The 20,619-nt window shown below is 40.1% G+C and overlaps 1 protein-coding gene across 1 annotated transcript in view; it reads left to right on the top strand.

Annotated features, from left to right (window-relative positions):
* Positions 1-1,388: 1,388 nt before the first annotated feature.
* LOC117346161 (vomeronasal type-2 receptor 26-like) overlaps positions 1,389-20,619 on the top strand; it is a 28,660-nt gene continuing 9,429 nt past the window's right edge. The window contains exons 1-2 of the mRNA XM_033915565.1: positions 1,389-1,448; positions 5,037-5,163. Coding sequence (XP_033771456.1) covers positions 1,389-1,448; positions 5,037-5,163 — 187 coding nt within the window. The remainder of the gene's footprint in view (positions 1,449-5,036; positions 5,164-20,619) is intronic.

The raw sequence follows: 20,619 nt of genomic DNA, 5'->3' as shown, positions 1-20,619 counted from the left end.
GCTGTTACAACCCCACAAACATTAACCAAGTCTTAGCCATGGCTCCTTCTGAACTTCACATCGCTCTAAATAAAAAAATGTCTTAAAACTCTACCTTTTAACATAGGTAGTTAGAGATAGTAGGGTTGGTTTTTTCAGTATGAGAAGTTTTTATTTCTGTTTGTTAAAGAGCTAAGGCATACATCACTATGACAATGCCAGTAGACAGGGACATATTCAGACAGGTTTAAACATATCTCCCTTGGCTTTATCAGGGGATGCAAGAACCTTTATTATTAACCAGCTTATCAATTGTCACCATGACAATTGGGTTGTTACCCTTCCCACAAACATTAACTAAGGTTTCCTACTGAAGTGTCTATTAAAAAAAAAAAAAACCAGGAAAGAAAAAAAGGCAGCTCTAGATGTGTTTTTTTTTTTTCTCTTTTCTTGAGCTGTTTGTGTATTGCTCTAACAATTAGCTCTTAAAACCTGTCTTTTAACTAAAAGGCTGTTAAAATAAAACACTTTATTTTCTTGCCACATCATTTCCGGGGGTTTAACTAAATCTGTTTCAGCTAACATCATCAGAAAATGCATTTCCGTCTCATCAGAAAAGCACATTTCTGGTGCTTCATTTACCCTGTTTCCATTGACGTCAGAAAAGCGCATTTCTGGCACTTCATTTACCCTGTTTCTGCCTACGTCATCAGAATGTGCAGTTCCACTATGTCAGTCACACCCATTTCTGCTGATGTCATCAGAACACATTTCTGGACTCTCTTTAGTCAGCAACAGAAAATGTACATTTGGTATGTATCAACGTTATTTCACTAACACTTGGGTTTCCATTAAAAATTAATCAACTTGAAACTCAGGTTCAACAAGACCAGAAAATAGGGGTGATTGAACAAACTATTTTGGAGATCAAAACCTTTAATAAACAATTGAAAATCTTGAAAACCAAACTAGGAGCCTGAATTTAAGGTTATTGAATTTTCCTATACCTAAATTTATGACCTCGAGAGAGATCTTTAAAAAAATTTTGATCGGATCAAGATGGCAACATGAACGGATGTCTGAGCAGATAGCAGCATGTTTGAGATTTTTTCCTTACTCTACTTACTGCTGAAGCACTACTCTAACTCGGATGGGGAAGAGAAAGGGAGCTGTCTACCCTAACCCTCCGGCGCCCGGGACCCTGCAGCGTATGATTCAGCCAATGATCTTGAATCCTTTTTCCTGCACAGCCCTTTTTCCCTCTACTTCGTGAGTGAGCCAGAAGTCTTCCGGCGAACTCAGCATATGCCTGGGCATTTCTGACCCTGGAGAAGAGGTCAATTCCTCTCCAACCCAGATGTGTTTCAGTGCAGGGAGCTGCAGGAGTTTAGCAGCCTGATGTGGGAGGAATGGACTCCAGCAGAGAAGGGATGCCAGCAATGGAGCCTAGGCATGATGGTGGTGGAGAGGTTGGCCATTTATCCCCTAACACTAATGGAGGAGAGATGATAGGAGCTTCTGGAGGGAGTAACATCAGTTTTGGGGAGCTGAAAAGACCTGAGAAAATTTATATGGAAGGGCTTTGGCAGGCCATATCTATCATGGACACTAACCTGAAATTGAGTCTTTCAACTCTCAAAACTGATTACGGGACTATCTTTTCCAAGGTTGAGCAACAGGGGGTGCAGCTAACAAATTTGACTGAGAAATTTAGCGATAAGTGTAGCGGCCGCATCTACTCTAACATGGACGTCTGTAACATGGACGCTGGTTACAGAATCGGGGTTAGTGTAGGCCCGATTCTGTATAGGACACCTCTCCCAGGCATCCTATACAGAATCAGGGCCTAAGAGACCGCAAGAGGAATCTACTCCTAAGGGAAAATCTAAAGATAATGTTGATTTGTCTTTATTTCTGGAAAGTTCTTTTGAGGTGGTTACAGATAGAACCACTCTCTTATTGACTTTAGCCTTGGAAAGTGATAGAGAATGTTTTACACCTATATTTCCATCATTTAAATGATAAATTTATGGGCTCAAATGTTAGAATTTTTCCAGACTTAGCTTTGAAAACACAGAGGAGTAGAAAGGAGTTCTTGGCTTTGGGGCCAAGAGCCCTGGTCCTTGGGGCTCTTTTGCTGCTTAAATTTCCAGCAAAATGTTTTATTTCTTATCAAAATAAAAATTTCCATTTTTTTGAGCCCAAATAGCTATTAGATTTTTTAGGGCCAAAAGAAGGTTTGGTTTCTTAGTCTATGGATGAATGACCTGTCTACTGGCTGTAGGGAAGGTATTCATTGTTGTTACTCTATATCTGTATAATTTTGTTAATTAATTGAAATTTATTTTCTCTCTTGATTCAAAATTTGGTGGACTGAATAGTTGATTGAATTTCCTACTATATATGATAAAAATTTTGTTTATATTTTGATCTCTTTTCAAGATTGTAATGCTTGATTTTGAAATTATAAAAGGATATAAATAAAAAAAATTTTTAAAAAAATTTTGATCTCCACCTTAAAAGTTTCAGAGTCAAATATTCCCCCAATTCAAAAACTTTATTTCCTAAAATGAACCATTTTGTAAAAGAAAGAAGAGGAAGAACAAGAATAGTTAGGAATCTTGGAAGTACTGGAATCTTCTGAAATTGAAATTCTGGGTTTTGCTACTTTGATAGTATCCTTCATCTTCCTTCAAGATAAGGACATGATTTTGAAGTAATACTTTAATTTAAAGCAGATTTTCTACTTGGGTGAAAGAGTCTATATATTTCCAGATGTTTCAAGATGGACCCAAACCTGAAGAAAGGAATTTCTACAATTTAGATCTAAAGTTATTTCCTTGGGAGCCTCCTTCCAGTTGAGGTTTCCCTGTAAATGCCTTATTAACTATCAACAAAATAAGTATATTTTATTCGACCCAGAACAGTTGCACTTTTTTTTAGAAGGAAAAGGGATTTCTGATGCTACTTAGGAAAGTACAGGATAACTCATGTCTATTAATAAATAGCTGATGTTAACTGCTCTATTCTTTATAATTATTATTTTTATCTACCCTTTTTCCTGGAACGGTATTTCAATTTTCTTACTTTGTTCTCCCAATTGTGGACTATATATTAAGTCAGGAATTTTCTTTGTTTATTTCAATGGAAAATGAATTGTATTTTGTGTTTTAATTTTCTTTTCAAAGTTAATTTTAAAAAAGCAATCCTGACATGGCTATACATTTTAATCTTTTCCTGACATTAACATACAATAGTATGACATGTAGACTTCCTAAAAATGTACATCCTGTTGAGCCTAGTTCATTTACAAAAACATATTTTTTTCCAATATAATTATTTAGTTAACTCTATAGCCTGGATAGAAAATAAAATCACAATGTCAAAACAGACATTCACTTGCTCATCAAGTCCAATAGATGGCAGTGTTACTCTTTTTCTCCATATTACATCCAAATGCCTGTTGATATTTATGACCTGTTAAGAAATAAATCATATCAAGATAGGCCTACATCCTGGTTTGTAGAAGCAGACACATCCTAACTTTTGTATGAACTTAGTTTTGTGTTTTCTAATCTATAAGGAACAGATTTCCTGTTTTCTCTGAGAACCTTATCTTTAAATCCCATGGATGTATATGAACAATGGCACATAAATTTGCCCATGTCTTAAGTCACAATGTTAACTTCTGAACTTCCTTAGCACAGCTAAAATACAAATACAGCAATTTAGACTTTTCAATCTGTAATTACAATGCCTTAGACTTTTTCACTAGACCTCATTTTGATTCCCTTAATTTTAATATATTCACTTAATGTTGATTCATTTACAAACTCAGTTTTCATATCATCTGTCCCACCTGTCCCACCTGTAAATTTCAGGAATTCTTCAATACCAACCTGTGGTCACAAATCCTTTATCTACAGTTTGTATCAAAGTTTAATAATGAGTCTTTAAAAATTGCTAGAACAGGCAAAGTTGCAAAAGACAAAGTATTAAACAACTTTCCCAGAGTCACAAGGAGCTGCTGTGGGAATTGAACTCACAACCTCAGGGTGCTGAGGCAGCTGCTTAAATCACTTGTCCACTCCCCAACTCAGAAAGGAGAAGGTGTCCTTTTTCAGGAAGCAAGTAGGATGTGAGGAGAGCATGATGCTTTTTTTTCTATTTTGAAACTTTATGGCTATTCTGCCTTTGTAAAGTTTTTTTTTTCATTTCACTGTTTTTATTTTTAATGTGATGTATTATGAATATTCAATTATTGATTACTGTAACTTATCCTTAGATTAGTGAGCTCTAAATATTATTATATAACTTAATTAGTCTTTAAATCTGTCTCAATGAAAATGGTCCAATTTGATCTGAGGCTGGTCTAATCTGTCTATGCATTGACAAGAATCCACAGATTTTGGGTATTTTAGCGGCTCTCTGGCATTTAAATTTCCCCAATTATGAAATGAACTTCTCCTAACTTTGAAGTGTCCCAGTTCCTTCCAACTCTTCCGTAAACTTCTAAAAACTTTTATTTAAGGAAATTTCAAGATGTGTGGGAGCCGTTAATAAAATATTGTAATGAATAGATGCCATTTTTCCCCCTTAAATTTATAAGTTCAATATTCAGGGTGGGGGATGGATAATTTTTAGTATATGATATAAAAATATTTGTTAACAAAGTATGGGAAAGGAGGGAGTTAAGGTTATATGATTTGTATTATTGCTCAATATTAAGTGATATATTTAATGTTAAAATGTTTTAACTTACTGTCACACTTATTGTAAATTTGAAAATGAATAAAGATTAAAAAAAATTAAAAATACATTTTTATTCGCTAAACATTTTGAAAACTAACTCTCTTGTACTTCAGCTTATTTTTTAATTTATTGTTAACCCGGTATATAAGGTTTAGTTTAGTTTAGTTTTTACAAGTGCCTTCCTAAGCATGAAATATGCTATTACACAAGATGACAATATAAAAATAAATAAAATAAGCATTCCATTTCAGAAACAACCATCCATTATCAAATGAATTTATATAACATGTTTTCTCAATCCTCAGATACCTCCACAGTACACATGCAATCCAAGTTGCCATCCTGGTTACAGAAAATTAACCAAGGAAGGAAAACCCATCTGCTGTTATGACTGTATTCCGTGTGCAGAGGGAGAGATCTCCAACCAAACTGGTGGGTAATATCATGGAAAACATGAGATAAAAATAAATATAGGGTATATATTATGGTCCCTGTTCTTGAAATTAGGGAGGGATGTAGATCTCCAAAAAGTGTAATTCAGTTTCAAGTTTAATTAAAATTGTATATACTGCTTAACACATAAAAATAATTAGCACATAATAATAAAAATTTAAATAAATATGGGGTGTCAAGTACAAACTCACAAAGATATTTAATTTTATACATAATAATAATAATCTATTTTCTTATATACCGCCCAACCGGAAGTTCCGGGTGGTTCACAGCAAGAGGAACTGAGACATATCAACAAAGACACAAAATACAGTAGAATTCAGTGGAATACAATATAATGAAATACAATATGATATAGTATAATGCAATATAATGTGATATTGCATAAATTTAGCAAACAAATAGGTTTTTATCAATTTTCTGAACTCAAGATAAGATTGGGATTGGGCAATTAGAGGACACAGCCAAGAGTTCATTTTCCCCACTTGACAGCCAGAGTTTTGTCTAAGAAACTTTTAAAATGGCAGGCTTTCAGAGCAGGGTACATAAACAAACCCAAGTTTCTTGTGTTCTTATTTGATGAGAATAATTTTAGGTGGATAGGTATGATGGTAGTAGTCTGAAGAGTGCTTTATAACAAATGCAGCTGAATTTAAAAATAACTCCAGTTTCGAAAGGGAGCCAATGAAGTTGCACATAAAAAGGGCTTACAAGGTCAAACTTTTTTAATCCAAAAATAAGACTAACAGCCACATTTTGAACCAGGCGAAGTCTTAGCAATATTTTCTTGGTTGACCCTAGGTATGTGATATTACAATAGTCTAAGGCAGATAGGATGGTGGATTGAACTAGTATCCTAAAGGACTCCATGTTAAAATATTTTTTTATGGTTCTTAGTTTCTATAAAATAGCAAAGCATTTTATAGTCATTTGGTCAGTGTGTTTCTTGAACATAGAGTAACTCCCAAGATTTTGATGTGACTTGCTATCTCAAAACTTTGACCATTGAGTTGAATGGTAGTTTCCCTGAGTTTGTTGTTGGGGCTAGCAAGAAAGATCTTAGTTTTCTCAGGGTTGAGTTTCAATTTTGACATATGATAAGGTGTGAGAAATGCAATAATTAATAGGATAGAAATACATAAAAGGGAGAACACAGGCTTGATGGGGCGATTTTTATCTTTACAGAATGGGGAAAATACTTGATAAGATTCCTCTTTTCCTACCAGTTGGCCAAATAGTCATGGTGATAATTCAGGAACTGCCCTATGTTCTTTTAAAAACAAAACACCATAGGATAGGATACCACATGGAGAGGGTATAGGATGAAGCTAAGTGGTGATAGTCTCAGGAGTAATTTAAGAAAATGTTTCTTTATAGAAAAGGTGGTAGATATGTGAAATGGCCTCCCAGTGGAAGTGGTGGAGATGAAGACTGTATTTGAATTCAAGATAGCATGGAGCATGCATGTGGGATCTCTTATGGAGAAGAGAAGATAATGGATGATGCGAAAGGGCAGACTGGATGGGTCATTAGGCCTTTAACTGCTGTCATGTTTCTATTTTTCCATGAAAACTGAGGCCCTCAGGTTAGTCTAACAATAGAGATAGCTTAAAAGAAAAAATGCATCAATCTTGTGTTATAAAAATTAAGCAGAGCCACACCATCACCAAAATGTTAAAAAAAGATTCTATAGTAAAATTTTTAAGATTATGCATTAAACAGTCAATTGTTTAACGCACATGATTCAAGTGTAAGTTGACAGACTTTCTTTTTAAAGATGCTTTCAACTGATAGTACTCTTGTCTTGATTCATTTCCTAGAGTCTGTAGTGCAACTTTATTTATTTATTTATTATTAATCTACCCTTTGTCCATTCCCTTTTTATCTTATTTTCTTTAAAATATTGCATTTCTTTCCCTCTTTCATCCTTATGTGTAAGTCTTATTTATGATTAAATGTGGTATGTTTGTCCCCCTGAAAGTTGTATGAATTTTAGCTATGTACATCACTTTGAAGTTTGATTAAGTGATTTATCAAATCTTAAATAAACTTGGTAGCTGAAGGAAGATTTACATTCAGATTTTGTAGACATTGTCTGTAGGTACTGTATATCACTTTGGAATTGTGGTATATTCATTTTTAATATAATTAAAAAAATGAAATGAAACTTGTCCTTTCTCAAGAGGGTTTATAATCTAAAGATTTTCTCCATTGCTATAAAACAGTTGGGGACCTGTTTAATATAAGGTAAGTTTTAATAAGGTAAGGTAAGTTTTAATAAGGTAAGGTAAGTTTTAATAAGGTAAGTTAGGTTAAAAATGAACATGCCTTTTGAAAAACTAGATGTACAATATCAACTGGCACACTTTTATCCACATGTTCATTCACCTCATCAAAGAAATATAATAGATTGGTAAGGCAAGATTTCTCTTGACTAAATTCATGTTGGCTTTCTCTCATTAATCCATGCTTATGTGCAAGTTCTGTCATTTTGTTCTTTAAAATAGTATCTACTAATTTGTCTGGCACCAACATCAAACTAATCAGTCTATAATTTTTAAGATCATCTCTGGAACCCCTTTTAAAAATTGGTGTCATGTTGATTACCCTCCAGTCTTCCAGTACAATGCTGGATTTTAAAGACAAATGACTAACAATAGCTTTGCATGTTTATTTTGATCTTCTATCAGCACTCTGGAATGTATACCATCCAGTCCAGGTACTTTGCTAATATTCAGTTTGTCAAACTGACCTATTATATCTTCCAGTGTTTCAGAGATCTGTTTCACTTTCTCTGGTTTATCAGCATTGACTACCATTTCTGGTACTAGTATCTGTCCCTTATCTTCCTCATTGAAGACAAATGCAAAACATTCATTTAATCTCTTGACTATGGCCTTGTCTTCCCTGAGAACCCCTTCCTGCATTTCAGTTTCAGGGAATTCAAATACAAAATCTTGTAGATGTTTAACCTGGTTTCTTTGGGGGGCTGTGCTTTCCTGTATCTTCTCAGTGTCATTGCTCTCTGTCCCACCTCTTTGCCATTCTTTGCTAGGCTTGTGGAAACTAGCAACAAGTATAGGCTGTTATTTAGTCACTTGACCTCCTGAGAGCTGTGGGCTTGATTAAACTGTTTCCTTGCTTGCAGCATGGTGTGACCTGTTTAGCAGTCCTACCTGCATCTTGGCTTCCTTGTTTTATGGTTCCTACCAGAACTGACTTTATCTTACTGAACCCAGACCTAGGAAAAGATAAATTGGTACCAGATTGCTTGATTACACTTTACATAAGTTTCCATTAGTTTCTTTATATATGTCCATCAAAGATATCTAAATTGTTTACAATAAGAGAAATTATAGAAAAAAAGAAAAAATAATTATTATTTTAAACCTTTTTTAAATTTTTTTGTAAAAATTTTAAAAACGGCTTGAAGAAAATACATAATATTTGGAACTCGCACCATGCATTTGAACAACTCATAAACTGAACACTCCAAAATAAACCACTTACAACTGTTGGCAGAAATTTGGCCACAGGTTTATTAATTCAAACAATCACAGAGCAATTCAATTCAAATTTTATCCATCTCTTCCTAAGTGGCCTTCCAATTTCCTTTCCCAGCAGCTAGTCGGTCATGAGCTAGCTGCTGTGCCCCAACATCCCATGACATAATATTCTATTCCAAGTATCCCATTTGCAAGACCTGCGCTGTTGCCCGGCCTCACATCTGTCTGTGGCGGCGCTGCACACAATATACAACATTATAATATATCATACTTATTTCCCCACAATCAATGGCTGCTTGGAAGGATCCCCTCCCCATTTCTGCCAAAGCAGTGATAGCTAAAGCTTATCACCACTCCCCCCAAAATTAACTGTAGCTGCAGCCAAATCAAACCTTATACAAAGATTCTAACAAATCCTGAACCATGCTCAGGAAAATATCTAACCCTATATCAGATAAATGAACCCCATCTGACCAATATAAGCCGGGGCAATCTGCAGTCAACAAATCATAAGTAAGTACCATACCTCCCAAACATCCAATCCAATGAGCCACATCCACATTTACCCTGTGGCACAGACACTCAATTTCACGCTCATTTCTAGCATCCTTCAACACCAGGTGAGAGATAATCTTGGACCACACTATCCTAGTTAAAGGAAAATGAGACAATAGAATCACAAAGTCCCTTTTCATCTGTCTAATTAAATCCACACCCTTAATATAACATAAATCATTCCACCCAAATGCACTAAAATTAAATCTGGATAGGAAAAATGTTCAGCTTCCAACAACATGTGCACAAGTTGATTCCAGCACATCCCTCACTGTCCCATCCAGTGAATGTTGATACCCAAATCAGCAAGGCCAAGATTCAACCCCCAATGTGATTTATCTGAATGCTTTTTTGCCCAGAACAGGAAAAAATGCCCACATAGCCAGACACAAATATCAACAGACAAATTCTATATAAAGACAAGAACAGAAAGAAAATTAACAGATCAGTCAGTATTAAACTGTAAACATATATCCCAAATACCTCTTAGAAGCCCAATACCCAATTCTATGAATAAGATCGAAGGACTCCCCATGTTTGGCAGCAAAGTGGGTACCAAATATTGTAGGATCTAAACCCACACTACCCAAAACTTTCTTAAAACTTAAGCAAAATGAAATTGAGTTAAAGGAGCCCCATCAAAATGCACCAACAAATACAAACCCCTTGTGGGATATATAGGTGCATACATATGTGCCAAAGATATCGGACACTCTGAGAATTGAGCTGACATGTAACTGCAGCTAACTGCCCTTCCCCATCTGTCTTAGAGCGTCTGATGCAACAATGCAACTCCAGTGGAGACAACATCACATCAGACCACAAAATCCCCATCTAACCTTCCCCCCGCTTGGAAGGAGCAACCAACTCACTAATACGCAGTGCACCAAAAAAGGCTACAGAGAAAGCCAGATGAAAATGAGTCCCTTCAAAAGGAGAAATACAAATCCCCTGTAGTGCAGCTGCAATAGCCTCTAAATTTGCAAGCAAAATAAGCAACCTTACCAAAGGGGAACGAACAGGTGCACACCCTCGAACATACCCCACCCGGAGTTTCCGGACTTAAAAGGAAGAAGTAGATTCTGGCAACCCTTGTAACTTGCAGACGAAAGCCACCCCAATCAAAGCCTGATTTACTAATCCCAGAGACCAACCAACCATATGTGAAAATAAAATAACATAAATAATGCAGCGCTCAATTATTACTGCAAAAAACAGCTGCAAAAATTGCTCAAATCAATTCCAGCCTGCACTGTAAACTCTCCACGTATTAGATGCTAACAAATTCTTCAACAAATTCATGAAGAGTCTAGGAAATTTTCCACAACTCTGGAGGCATCACTGTCGGTCCAGTGTCCGCTCACAGAGCCAATATATGGAAACAGACCCACTGAAATTGAGAGAGAGAATCAGCAATATCATTAAAGTGGCCCGGCACATGACTCGCCCTCAGAGTCAAATTCAACTGCAAACAATCCAGCACCACTAAGTGTAATAGACCCACTAAAAGCGGGCAATAAGCGCATTGCCTATTCACAGCCTCAACCACTGCCAAATTATCAGAACTCAAAATGACTCTTCTATTCATCAAACTGTCTCCAAACAACTCCAATGCCACCCAAACTGGAAATAACTCCAAATAATAACTTTAATAATAATAACTTTATTTTTATATACCGCAGTACCACAAACAGTTCAAAGTGGTTTACAGAGAAAGAGACTGTACATTTACAGCGAAGATACAATGAGAACTGTACATATTCAGTAAAGGTATTTATACAGCAAAGAACAGTGTAGATTTACCATGCAGGAGACTGTACATATACAGCAGAGATATGTATATAGTGGAGAGGCAGTGCGAGAGGCTTATAAAGAACAAAGCAGTGTACAAAACCAATGCAGGGTGGTGAATGTCAAGCAGACAACCAGTATCAGTTATAGGATGGAAGTATTTGATTATTTAGTGATGAGGGAGGTTCAAGAAATTTGTCGTAGAGGAAAGATTTGAGAGATTTCCTGAAGGATGAGTAAGATGGGGCAGATGAGATGAGGGTGGTTAGGCAGTTTGTCCATCTGCCAGCTTGGTATGAGAGAGTTCTATTGAGGAATCTTTTGTAGGTGCATCCCTTTGGGGAGGGGTAGGTAAACAGGTTGGCATTACGCATGCGAGTGGTTCCAGGGAACACGAAGTGGTAAAACAGATAAATCGGGGATAAGCCAGTTAAGGTTTTGAAGCAGAGGCAGGCGAATTTGAAGATGACTCTCGCTTCTATTGGCAACCAGTGCAGTTTTCTATAGTAAGGGGTGATATGGTCTGACTTTTTGAGGCCGAAGATTAGGCGGACCGCGGTGTTTTGGATAAGTCTCAGTCGTTTGATGGTTTTCTTGTAGGAGCCCATATAAATTATATTACAGTAATCCAGTGTGCTCAGGATTAGGGATTGGACCAGCAGTCTGAAGGAGGGGAAGTCGAAGTAATGTTTGATGGTACAGAGTTTACAGAGGATATAAAAGCATTTTTTGACCTGGGCGTTGGTGTGGTCTTCGAAGGTCAGGCAGCGGTCTAGGATGACTCTAAGGATTTTGATGGTGGGGTTAATAGGGTAAGTTAGGCCGTTGAGTTGTAAGGTGGTGTTCGTTAATTTGTGGTTGGGACTTGCTAGGAAGAGTTTAGTCTTTTCTGGATTTAGTTTCAGTTTGGACTGAGTGGTCCAGTGTTCGACCATGGTAAGTACTGATGAGATGTGTTGCTCTGTTTCTTGCGAGAATGAGTAGATGGGGATGACAATTGTGATGTCATCTGTGTAGATGTAAGATTTCAACTTTCGGTCAGATAACATGTGTCCCAGTGAAGTCATGTAGATATTGCTTTAGGAGACGTGTCACTGTTTCTGTGGTGCACTGTATGTAGAGTCCAGCTTCTTACTGGTTCAATTTAACCTATGTCTATGTATTTCTATTTTATCCCCCCTTTTACAAAACTGTGGAGCATTTTTTAGTGCCGGCTGTGGTGGTAGCAGCTCTGATGCTCAGAATTCTATGAGCATCAGAGCTGTTACCACCATGGCTAAAATACACAGTACAGTTTTGTAAAAGAGGGAGGGGTGATAGGGGGAGCCTTGTGGAACTCCACAGGGGTTGGACCAGGTGTGGGAGTAGGTTCCCTCGTTGTGTACTTGGTAGGTGCGTTTTTTTAAGAAGCCTGTGAGCCAGGTTAGTACCTGTCCTGAAATGCCTATGGAATCGAGGTAGTTGAGTAGGATGTCATGGTCTACCAGGTCAAAGGCACTACTGAGGTCAAACTGGAGTATTAGGGCACTGTTTCCCTGTGAGAATAGTTGGAGGAGGTAGTCGGTTAGAGATGCTAGGACGGTTTCCGTGCTGTAGTTAGTGCGGAATCCAGACTGGGAATCATGAAGGATGTTAAATTTATCGAGGTAAGACATGAGGTCCTGGTTTACAAGGCCTTCCATAATCTTGAGGAAGAAGGGTATGTTGGCGATGGGTCTGTAGTTGGTGGTTGTGGAGAGTGGTTCTTTGGGGTTTTTGATGGTTGGAGATATGAGGATGTGGCCAAGTTCCAGTGGGAAGTAGCCAGTGATAGGCAGAGGGTAATCCAGTTGAAGAGCTCCACTTTGAAAGGGGGGGGCTATTTTCATGATGGAGGATGGGCAATTGTCTAGAAGGCAGTTTGATTTGGCATATTTAGTATATAGCTGTAGGAATAGGTTCCAGTCTGGGTTCTCAAAGCGATTCCAGGTCATGTCGGCGGTAATACCTTCATTGTTTGGGGTGGGCAGAAGGGTTGTTGGGCTGGTGCTTGTTGTTGCGAGAGAGGTTTTTAAGTTGTGAATTTTGTTGGCGAAGTAGTCAGCTAGGTTTGTTGGGGAGGGTGGAAGGTCTGTGGGGGAGCTTTTATATGAGTTGATGTCAAATAATGAGTTGATAAGTCTGAAGAGTTTATTGCTGTTCAGGGTTGGGGTGTTGATTGATTGGGCATAATATTTGGAGCGTTGATCATTTTTTTGTATTCGGTAACTTTAGTACGCCAGGCATATCTATCTGTATTTGTGCCGGATTTGCACCAGATTCTTTCTAGTTTGCGTACTTCTCGTTTCAGAGCTAGTAGGTTGGCGTCAAACCAGTTGGGAGATGAGCAGTGTTTTTTCTTATAGGGTTTCAGTGGGGACAGGTCATTTAGAACCTGGGTGCTGAAGTTGTTCCAGCCTGGGATGAAGTTGGGGTTTGGGTCTGTGGTGGATGTTGGGTCGTAGTGGGACCAGAATTTTTCAGGGTTTAGTTGACCTCTAGTCCATATTGGTTTTTCTTTGTGAGTAGTTCTTTGAGTCCTTTGGCTTTGTTTTTTGAGCCAGTGTAAGTTAAAGTTGCATCGGAGGTGATCTGACCAAGGGGTGGGGGTCCAAGTTTCGTCTTTGAAGCTTATGCTGGGAGGGGGGCAGGGGAGGAATTGGGGAGGAATGAGATCAGGTCTAAGTGATGTCCTTTGGTATGTGTTTTGTTTGGGGGTGGTTTAGAGTATCCTAGGGATGTTAGGAAGGAGAAAAGATCTGAAACATTGGAATTCTCTGCCTGTTCCAGGTGTAGATTTACATCTACATTGCTACATAAGCTACATTGGCACACCAACCACATTCTCGCCATCACTCCGTCCACGCCTCTGCACACCATGCCCTATTAAAATAAATTGCAAAACCAAACCCACCCTCTACATCCATAAATAACTGTAAATCAGTAGAGGACACAGAAGGCTGTGGTCACACCATGAGCTCATTAAAAGTCAACAAAAATGTCTTCCACATCAACAAATTGTCCTGGACTTCACAATACAAGCGGATCCGCTAATACTTCTTAGAGACCCCTTTTATCAAAAAGGCCAGACGACAAGCAAAAACACATCCCATAGGAATTATTTGTGAAGCAAAATTCAAATGCCCCACCAAAGACTGCACCTCTGTGAGGGTCAACTTACACCTCTGGAGAGCTCCATCAATTTCCTTATGAAAACCTAGCACCTTCACTGCCGGTAGTCGAGATTCCATGCGCATGGAATGTAACTCGATTCTCTAAAACACCAAACTAGAGCAAGGCCCCTCAGATTTACCTTCAGCTAGAGGAACTCCCAAAACCTGCATCACACCACAAAAAAAGTATCCAACAATATACCACACTGATTAGACCCCATTATACCTCCAAACAAAAAATCATCTAGATAATGGACAATATAGGAAGACCCAACACTCTGTTCCATCACCCAATGCAGAAACATAGAGAAAGCCTCAAAATAGGTACAGGACACTGAGCAACCCATGGGCATATATTTATCAAAATAATAATTATGTTCAAACTGAAAACCTAATAAATAAAAGGATGAGGGCAGTAAACAAAAAGCCGATTCAATATCTGTTTTTGTCATTAAAGCACCTTGACCCAAACTAAAGTAACATCTCCAATGCTCGATCAAAGGAGGTATACTGGACCAAACAAAAATGAGGGTCAATAAAAGAATTTACTCTGTGACCTAACAGAAAGGATAAGTTATGAATTAAACGGAACTTCTTGGGCTCCTTCTTCAGAATAACAACAAGGGGAGAAATCACCAAATTTGCAAAAGGAAGAGTCTGGAAAGGCCCTGCAATTTTCCCCAACTGAATCTCCTTACCCAATATTTTCCACACCACTGATGCGTATGTGTGCACTGAAGGTGAATTAACACACCGGTGCAACAACAGGGGACCTTCAAAAGGTATAAGGAACCCTTCAGCAAAACCCTCCCACAGCATGCTTGCATCTGCCTGATTCTGGTAAGTGTGCAACCAATAAGAGAGTTCCTGCAAATCAGGTGATGCGGCCTTGACCAAACACACCCGGGGAAGCTGACCAAGCTGACCATCCTGCGGGTCCCTTAGCCCAAGTTCCCAGGCATCTAATAGCGTGGTGGGGGCCAGTATATTGCACAAATGCCAGAATCTATACCCAACTCAGTCACACCATCTGGCATTGAACTGGAAACATGCAGACCCAAAGGACCCACCTCACTGACCACCTTCCCCACCCAAGCAATCCCAGTCCCCCAACACTTGCTCCTGCTAGACCCAATCCCATTGGTCCTGAACCACCCCTCCCCAAGGGCAACAATCCTCCTGAGCGTACTCCCCGAAAAACACCAGTGTAACTGAAATCATTTCAGTCAACCACAAGTCAACATCCCGATAACCCCAGGCCTTGGACTTATCTTGAGCAAGGCTACACCTAAAATGCTCATCATAATTTAACTAAGCCCACCCCATAAGTCCGGTAGGCCCATAGTATTAAATCTGCATAACGGAGTAAGCCAGGATACAATTCCAGTTTCGCACCACCTAAAACTCTAACATAAACATTGAAGCTTAACAATTAATTAAAAATAGTGTGCAAAACTACTTTTCTTTTTCTTCCCCTCCTCCCTAACTTCATCACTCTTTTTCTTATCCAAACCCGTATGTTCATACTGCAATAAGGAAAATGCATCAAGGTATTTTCTTTGTAAAATCTTCCTCTTCCATTTTTGAGACAGCTGCCCATCCAGTGGAGCAATCTCACATAATATATGCCCCAATCTGGAAATCTGTGTCACCCCCTGCAGGCACAGCCAAAACAAGACCAACACCCCAAGAGGTGACCACAGGCACAATGTCAAAAGAGGAAGAGGATGATGGAGAATGCAGAGTCCTACAAATCCAAGGACTCCCATACCCTCATGGGATCCCTTGTTTCTGCCCTCCAACTCTTGCGCTCCCTATCCAAATGCTTAACAACATGCTGCAGGCGATTCAAAAATTTCTTATCCCACAGCCCAAAGACTTTACCCAAAGACTTTACCGGAGCTCCTCCCAAACTATCCCACCCCACCTGTCAACCCCTTGCCCTCCCCAGCCACCATGCCCAACAAATCAGATACACAGTGAGAAAACTCACCAGCAGAAGCCAAAGGAGGATCAGGGGCACCTTGTGACTGTGAAGTGCTAGTGACAGCACGCTCCTCTGTCGCCACTGAAACATCCAACTTTTCAGCAACTGGAGAAGGGCGCCCAGCATATTCTCTGTGCCCACAGATCCCCTTGAGCTACCTGCCGCCCATGCACTCCTGAAGTGCCAGCCACCCTTGTGGCAGGAGTAGCCTTCTTAGCGGCCCTATGTACACCAGTGTTACTCTTCTCCTTCCTGACATTCCTCTTATAACACATTTCTTGGGAGCCATAACAACAAATTACACAGTCCTACACCCCAACCACACACTCAACACCCATCCCTCCGCTCCCAATATCCCGCCCCTACACACCAATAGAACCAAATAAATGAAATTAACTGTATACAACAGCCGATAACAGAGCCCCCCAGAAGACTCACAGGATAATCATCCAGCAAACAAACACAGTTTAAAAGATCCTGTCATAAAGGCAAACTTACAGCCCCCTTTACTCACCACATGATCCATGTTACAGTCTACAGACTGGAGACAATCTTCCGTGCAGCCAAGATTACGTGCATGCCGAATACACCCACACTAATGCGAAGATGGCTTGCCGCACACACTGATGTACTGATGTGCTGCCATGCTCTGAACCAGCGATACTACATAGTAACATAGTAGATGACGGCAGATAAAGACCCGAATGGTCCATCTAGTCTGCCCAACCTGATTCAATTTAAATTTTTTTTTTTTTTTTTTTTTTTTCTTCTTAGCTATTTCTGGGCGAGAATCCAAAGCTTTTCCCGGTACCGTGCTTGGGTTCCAACTGCCGAAATCTCTGTTAAGACTTACTCCAGCCCATCTACACCCTCCCAGCCATTGAAGCCCTCCCCTGCCCATCCTCCTCCAAACGGCCATGCACAGACACAGACCGTACAAGTCTGCCCAGTAACTGGCCTAGTTCAATCTTTAATATTATTTTCTGATTCTAAATCTTCTGTGTTCATCCCACGCTTCTTTGAACTCAGTCACAGTTTTACTCTCCACCACCTCTCTCGGGAGCGCATTCCAGGCATCCACCACCCTCTCCGTAAAGTAGAATTTCCAAACATTGCCCCTGAATCTACCACCCTTCAACCTCAAATTATGTCCTCTGGTTTTACCATTTTCCTTTCTCTGGAAAAGATTTTGTTCTACGTTAATACCCTTTAAGTATTTGAACGTCTGAATCATATCTCCCCTGTCTCTCCTTTCCTCTAGGGTATACATATTCAGGGCTTCCAGTCTCTCCTCATACGTCTTCTGGCGCAAGCCTCCTATCATTTTCGTCGCCCTCCTCTGGACCGCCTCAAGTCTTCTTACGTCTTTCGCCAGATACGGTCTCCAAAACTGAACACAATACTCCAAGTGGGGCCTCACCAATGACCTGTACAGGGGCATCAACACCTTCTTCCTTCTACTGACTACGCCTCTCTTTATACAGCCCAGAATCCTTCTGGCAGCAGCCACTGCCTTGTCACACTGTTTTTTCGCCTTTAGATCTTCGGACACTATCACCCCAAGGTCCCTCTCCCCGTCCGTGCATATCAGCTTCTCTCCTCCCAGCATATACGGTTCCTTCCTATTATTAATCCCCAAATGCATTACTCTGCATTTCTTTGCATTGAATTTTAGTTGCCAGGCATTAGACCATTCCTCTAACTTTTGCAGATCCTTTTTCATATTTTCCACTCCCTCTACGGTGTCTACTCTGTTACAAATCTTGGTATCATCTGCAAAAAGGCACACTTTTCCTTCTAACCCTTCAGCAATGTCACTTACATACATATTGAACAGGATTGGCCCCAGCACCGAACCCTGAGGGACTCCACTAGTCACCTTTCCTTCCTTCGAGCGACTTCCATTAACCACCACCCTCTGGCGTCTGTCCGACAGCCAGTTTCTGACCCAGTTCACCACTTTGGGTCCTAACTTCAGCCCTTCAAGTTTGTTCAACAGCCTCCTATGAGGAACTGTATCAAAGGCTTTGCTGAAATCCAAGTAAATTACATCTAGCATATGTCCTCGATCCAGCTCTCTGGTCACCCAATCAAAAAATTCAATCAGGTTCGTTTGGCACGATTTACCTTTTGTAAAGCCATGTTGCCTCGGATCCTGTAACCCATTAGATTCAAGGAAATACACTATCCTTTCTTTCAGCAACACTTCCATTATTTTTCCAACAACTGAAGTGAGGCTCACCGGCCTGTAGTTTCCTGCTTCATCCCTTGACCACTTTTATGAATAGGGACCACATCCGCTCTCCTCCAATCCCTAGGAATCACTCCCGTCTCCAGAGATTTGTTGAACAAGTCTTTAATAGGACTCGCCAGAACCTCTCTGAGTTCCCTTAGTATCCTGGGATGGATCCCGTCTGGTCCCAATCGCTTTGTCCACCTTCAGTTTTTCAAGTTGCTCATAAACACCCTCTTCCGTGAACGGCGCAGAATCTACTCCATTTTCTCGTGTAACTTTGCCGGACAATCTCGGTCCTTCTCCAGGATTTTCTTCTGTGAACACAGAACAGAAGTATTTGTTTAGCACATTTGCTTTCTCCTCATCACTCTCCACATATTTGTTCCCAGCATCTTTTAGCCTAGCAATTCCATTTTTTATCTTCCTCCTTTCACTAATATATCTGAAAAAATTTTTATCTCCCTTTTTTACATTTTTAGCCATTTGTTCTTCCGCCTGTGCCTTCGCCAAACGTATCTCTCTCTTGGCTTCTTTCAATTTCACCCTGTAGTCCTTTCTGCTCTCCTCTTCTTGGGTTTTTTTATATTTCATGAACGCCAACTCTTTCGCCTTTATTTTCTCAGCCACTAGGTTGGAGAACCATATCGGCTAAGAAGTTGCCTCTTCCGGGTCAGACCAGGGGTCCATCACGCCCAGCAGTCCGCTCCCACGGCGGCCCATCAGTCCATGACCTGTAAGTGATCCTTTGTCTAAAACCCTTTAATCCCCATTTTTCTTCTATCTATACCCTTTCATGATCCTATCTCTACCTCTATCTATATCCCTCAATCCCTGTATCCTTAGGAACTTGTCCAATCCCTCTTTGAATCCCCTTAATGTACTCTGTCCTATCACATTCTCCGGTAGTGCATTCCAGGTGTCCACTATCCTCTGAGTGAAGAAAAATTTCCTAGCATTGGTTCTAAACCTGTCCCCTTTCAATTTCTCTGAGTGCCCTCTTGTTCTTGTAGTTCCCAATAGGCTGAATAATCTGTCCCTTTCTACCTTCTCTATGCCCTTCATGATCTTGTAAGTCTCTATCATTTCTCCTCTTAGTCTTCGCTTCTCCAGGGTAAAGAGCCCCAGCCTTTCTAGCCTCTCTGCGTATGAAAGGTTTTCCATACCTTTTATCATTCTTGTTGCTCTTCTCTGAACCCTCTCAAGTATCTCCATGTCCTTCTTTAGATACGGCGACCAATATTGGACACAGTACTCCAGATGTGGTCGTACCATAATGCGGTATAGCGGCATGATGACTTCCTTCGTTCTGGTTGTAATACCCTTCTTAATTATACCCAGCATTCTGTTTGCCTTCTTCGAGGCTGCTGCGCATTATGCCTTTGACTTCATTGTTGTGTCCACCAGTACAAGTCTCTTTCAAGGTTACTTCCCTCTAGTACTAATCCCCCCATTTGGTAGCTGAACATCAGGTTCTTTTTCCCTATATGCATGACTTTGCATTTCCCTACATTGAAGTTCAGCTGCCATTTATTTGCCATTTATTTGTCTGTTCAGGTCCCTTTGTAGGTTCTCGCATTATTCCGCAGTTCTAACCCTGCTACAGAGTTGTGTCATCTGCAAATTTTATAACTTCACACTTTGTCCCCGTTTCCAGGTCATTAATAAATACATTGAACAGCAGCAGTCAGAGTACCGACCCCTGCGGAACTCCGCTCGTGACCCTCCTCCAGTCCGAGTAGTGACCCTTCACTCCAAACCTTTGCCTTCTGCCTGCCAACCAGTGTTTAACCCATCTGTGTACATCCCCTTCCACCCCATGGTTCCACAGCTTCCTAAGTAGCCGCTCATGGGGTACCTTGTCAAAGGCCTTTCTGAAGTCGAGGTAAATGATGTCTATGGGTTCCCCTTTGTCCAACTGGCTGTTTACCCCCTCAAAGAAGTGCAGTAAGTTTGTTTGGCATGATCTTCCTTTGCAGAAGCCATGTTGGCTTGCTTTCATTAGCCCATTTTTTTCTATGTGCTCACAGATGCTGTCCTTTATCAGTGCTTCTACCATCTTGCCCGGAACTGATGTCAAACTTACCGGCCTGTAGTTTCCTGGGTCTCCTCTCGACCCCTTTTTAAAGATAGGTGTAACATTTGCTATCTTCCAGTCCTCCGGGATCTCGC

The sequence above is a fragment of the Geotrypetes seraphini genome, chromosome 12, assembly GCF_902459505.1.
Source record: "Geotrypetes seraphini chromosome 12, aGeoSer1.1, whole genome shotgun sequence".
NCBI classification, from domain to species: domain Eukaryota; kingdom Metazoa; phylum Chordata; class Amphibia; order Gymnophiona; family Dermophiidae; genus Geotrypetes; species Geotrypetes seraphini.
The sequence above is the reverse complement of the archived record's forward strand: the minus strand, read 5'-3'. Positions and strand labels throughout refer to the sequence as shown.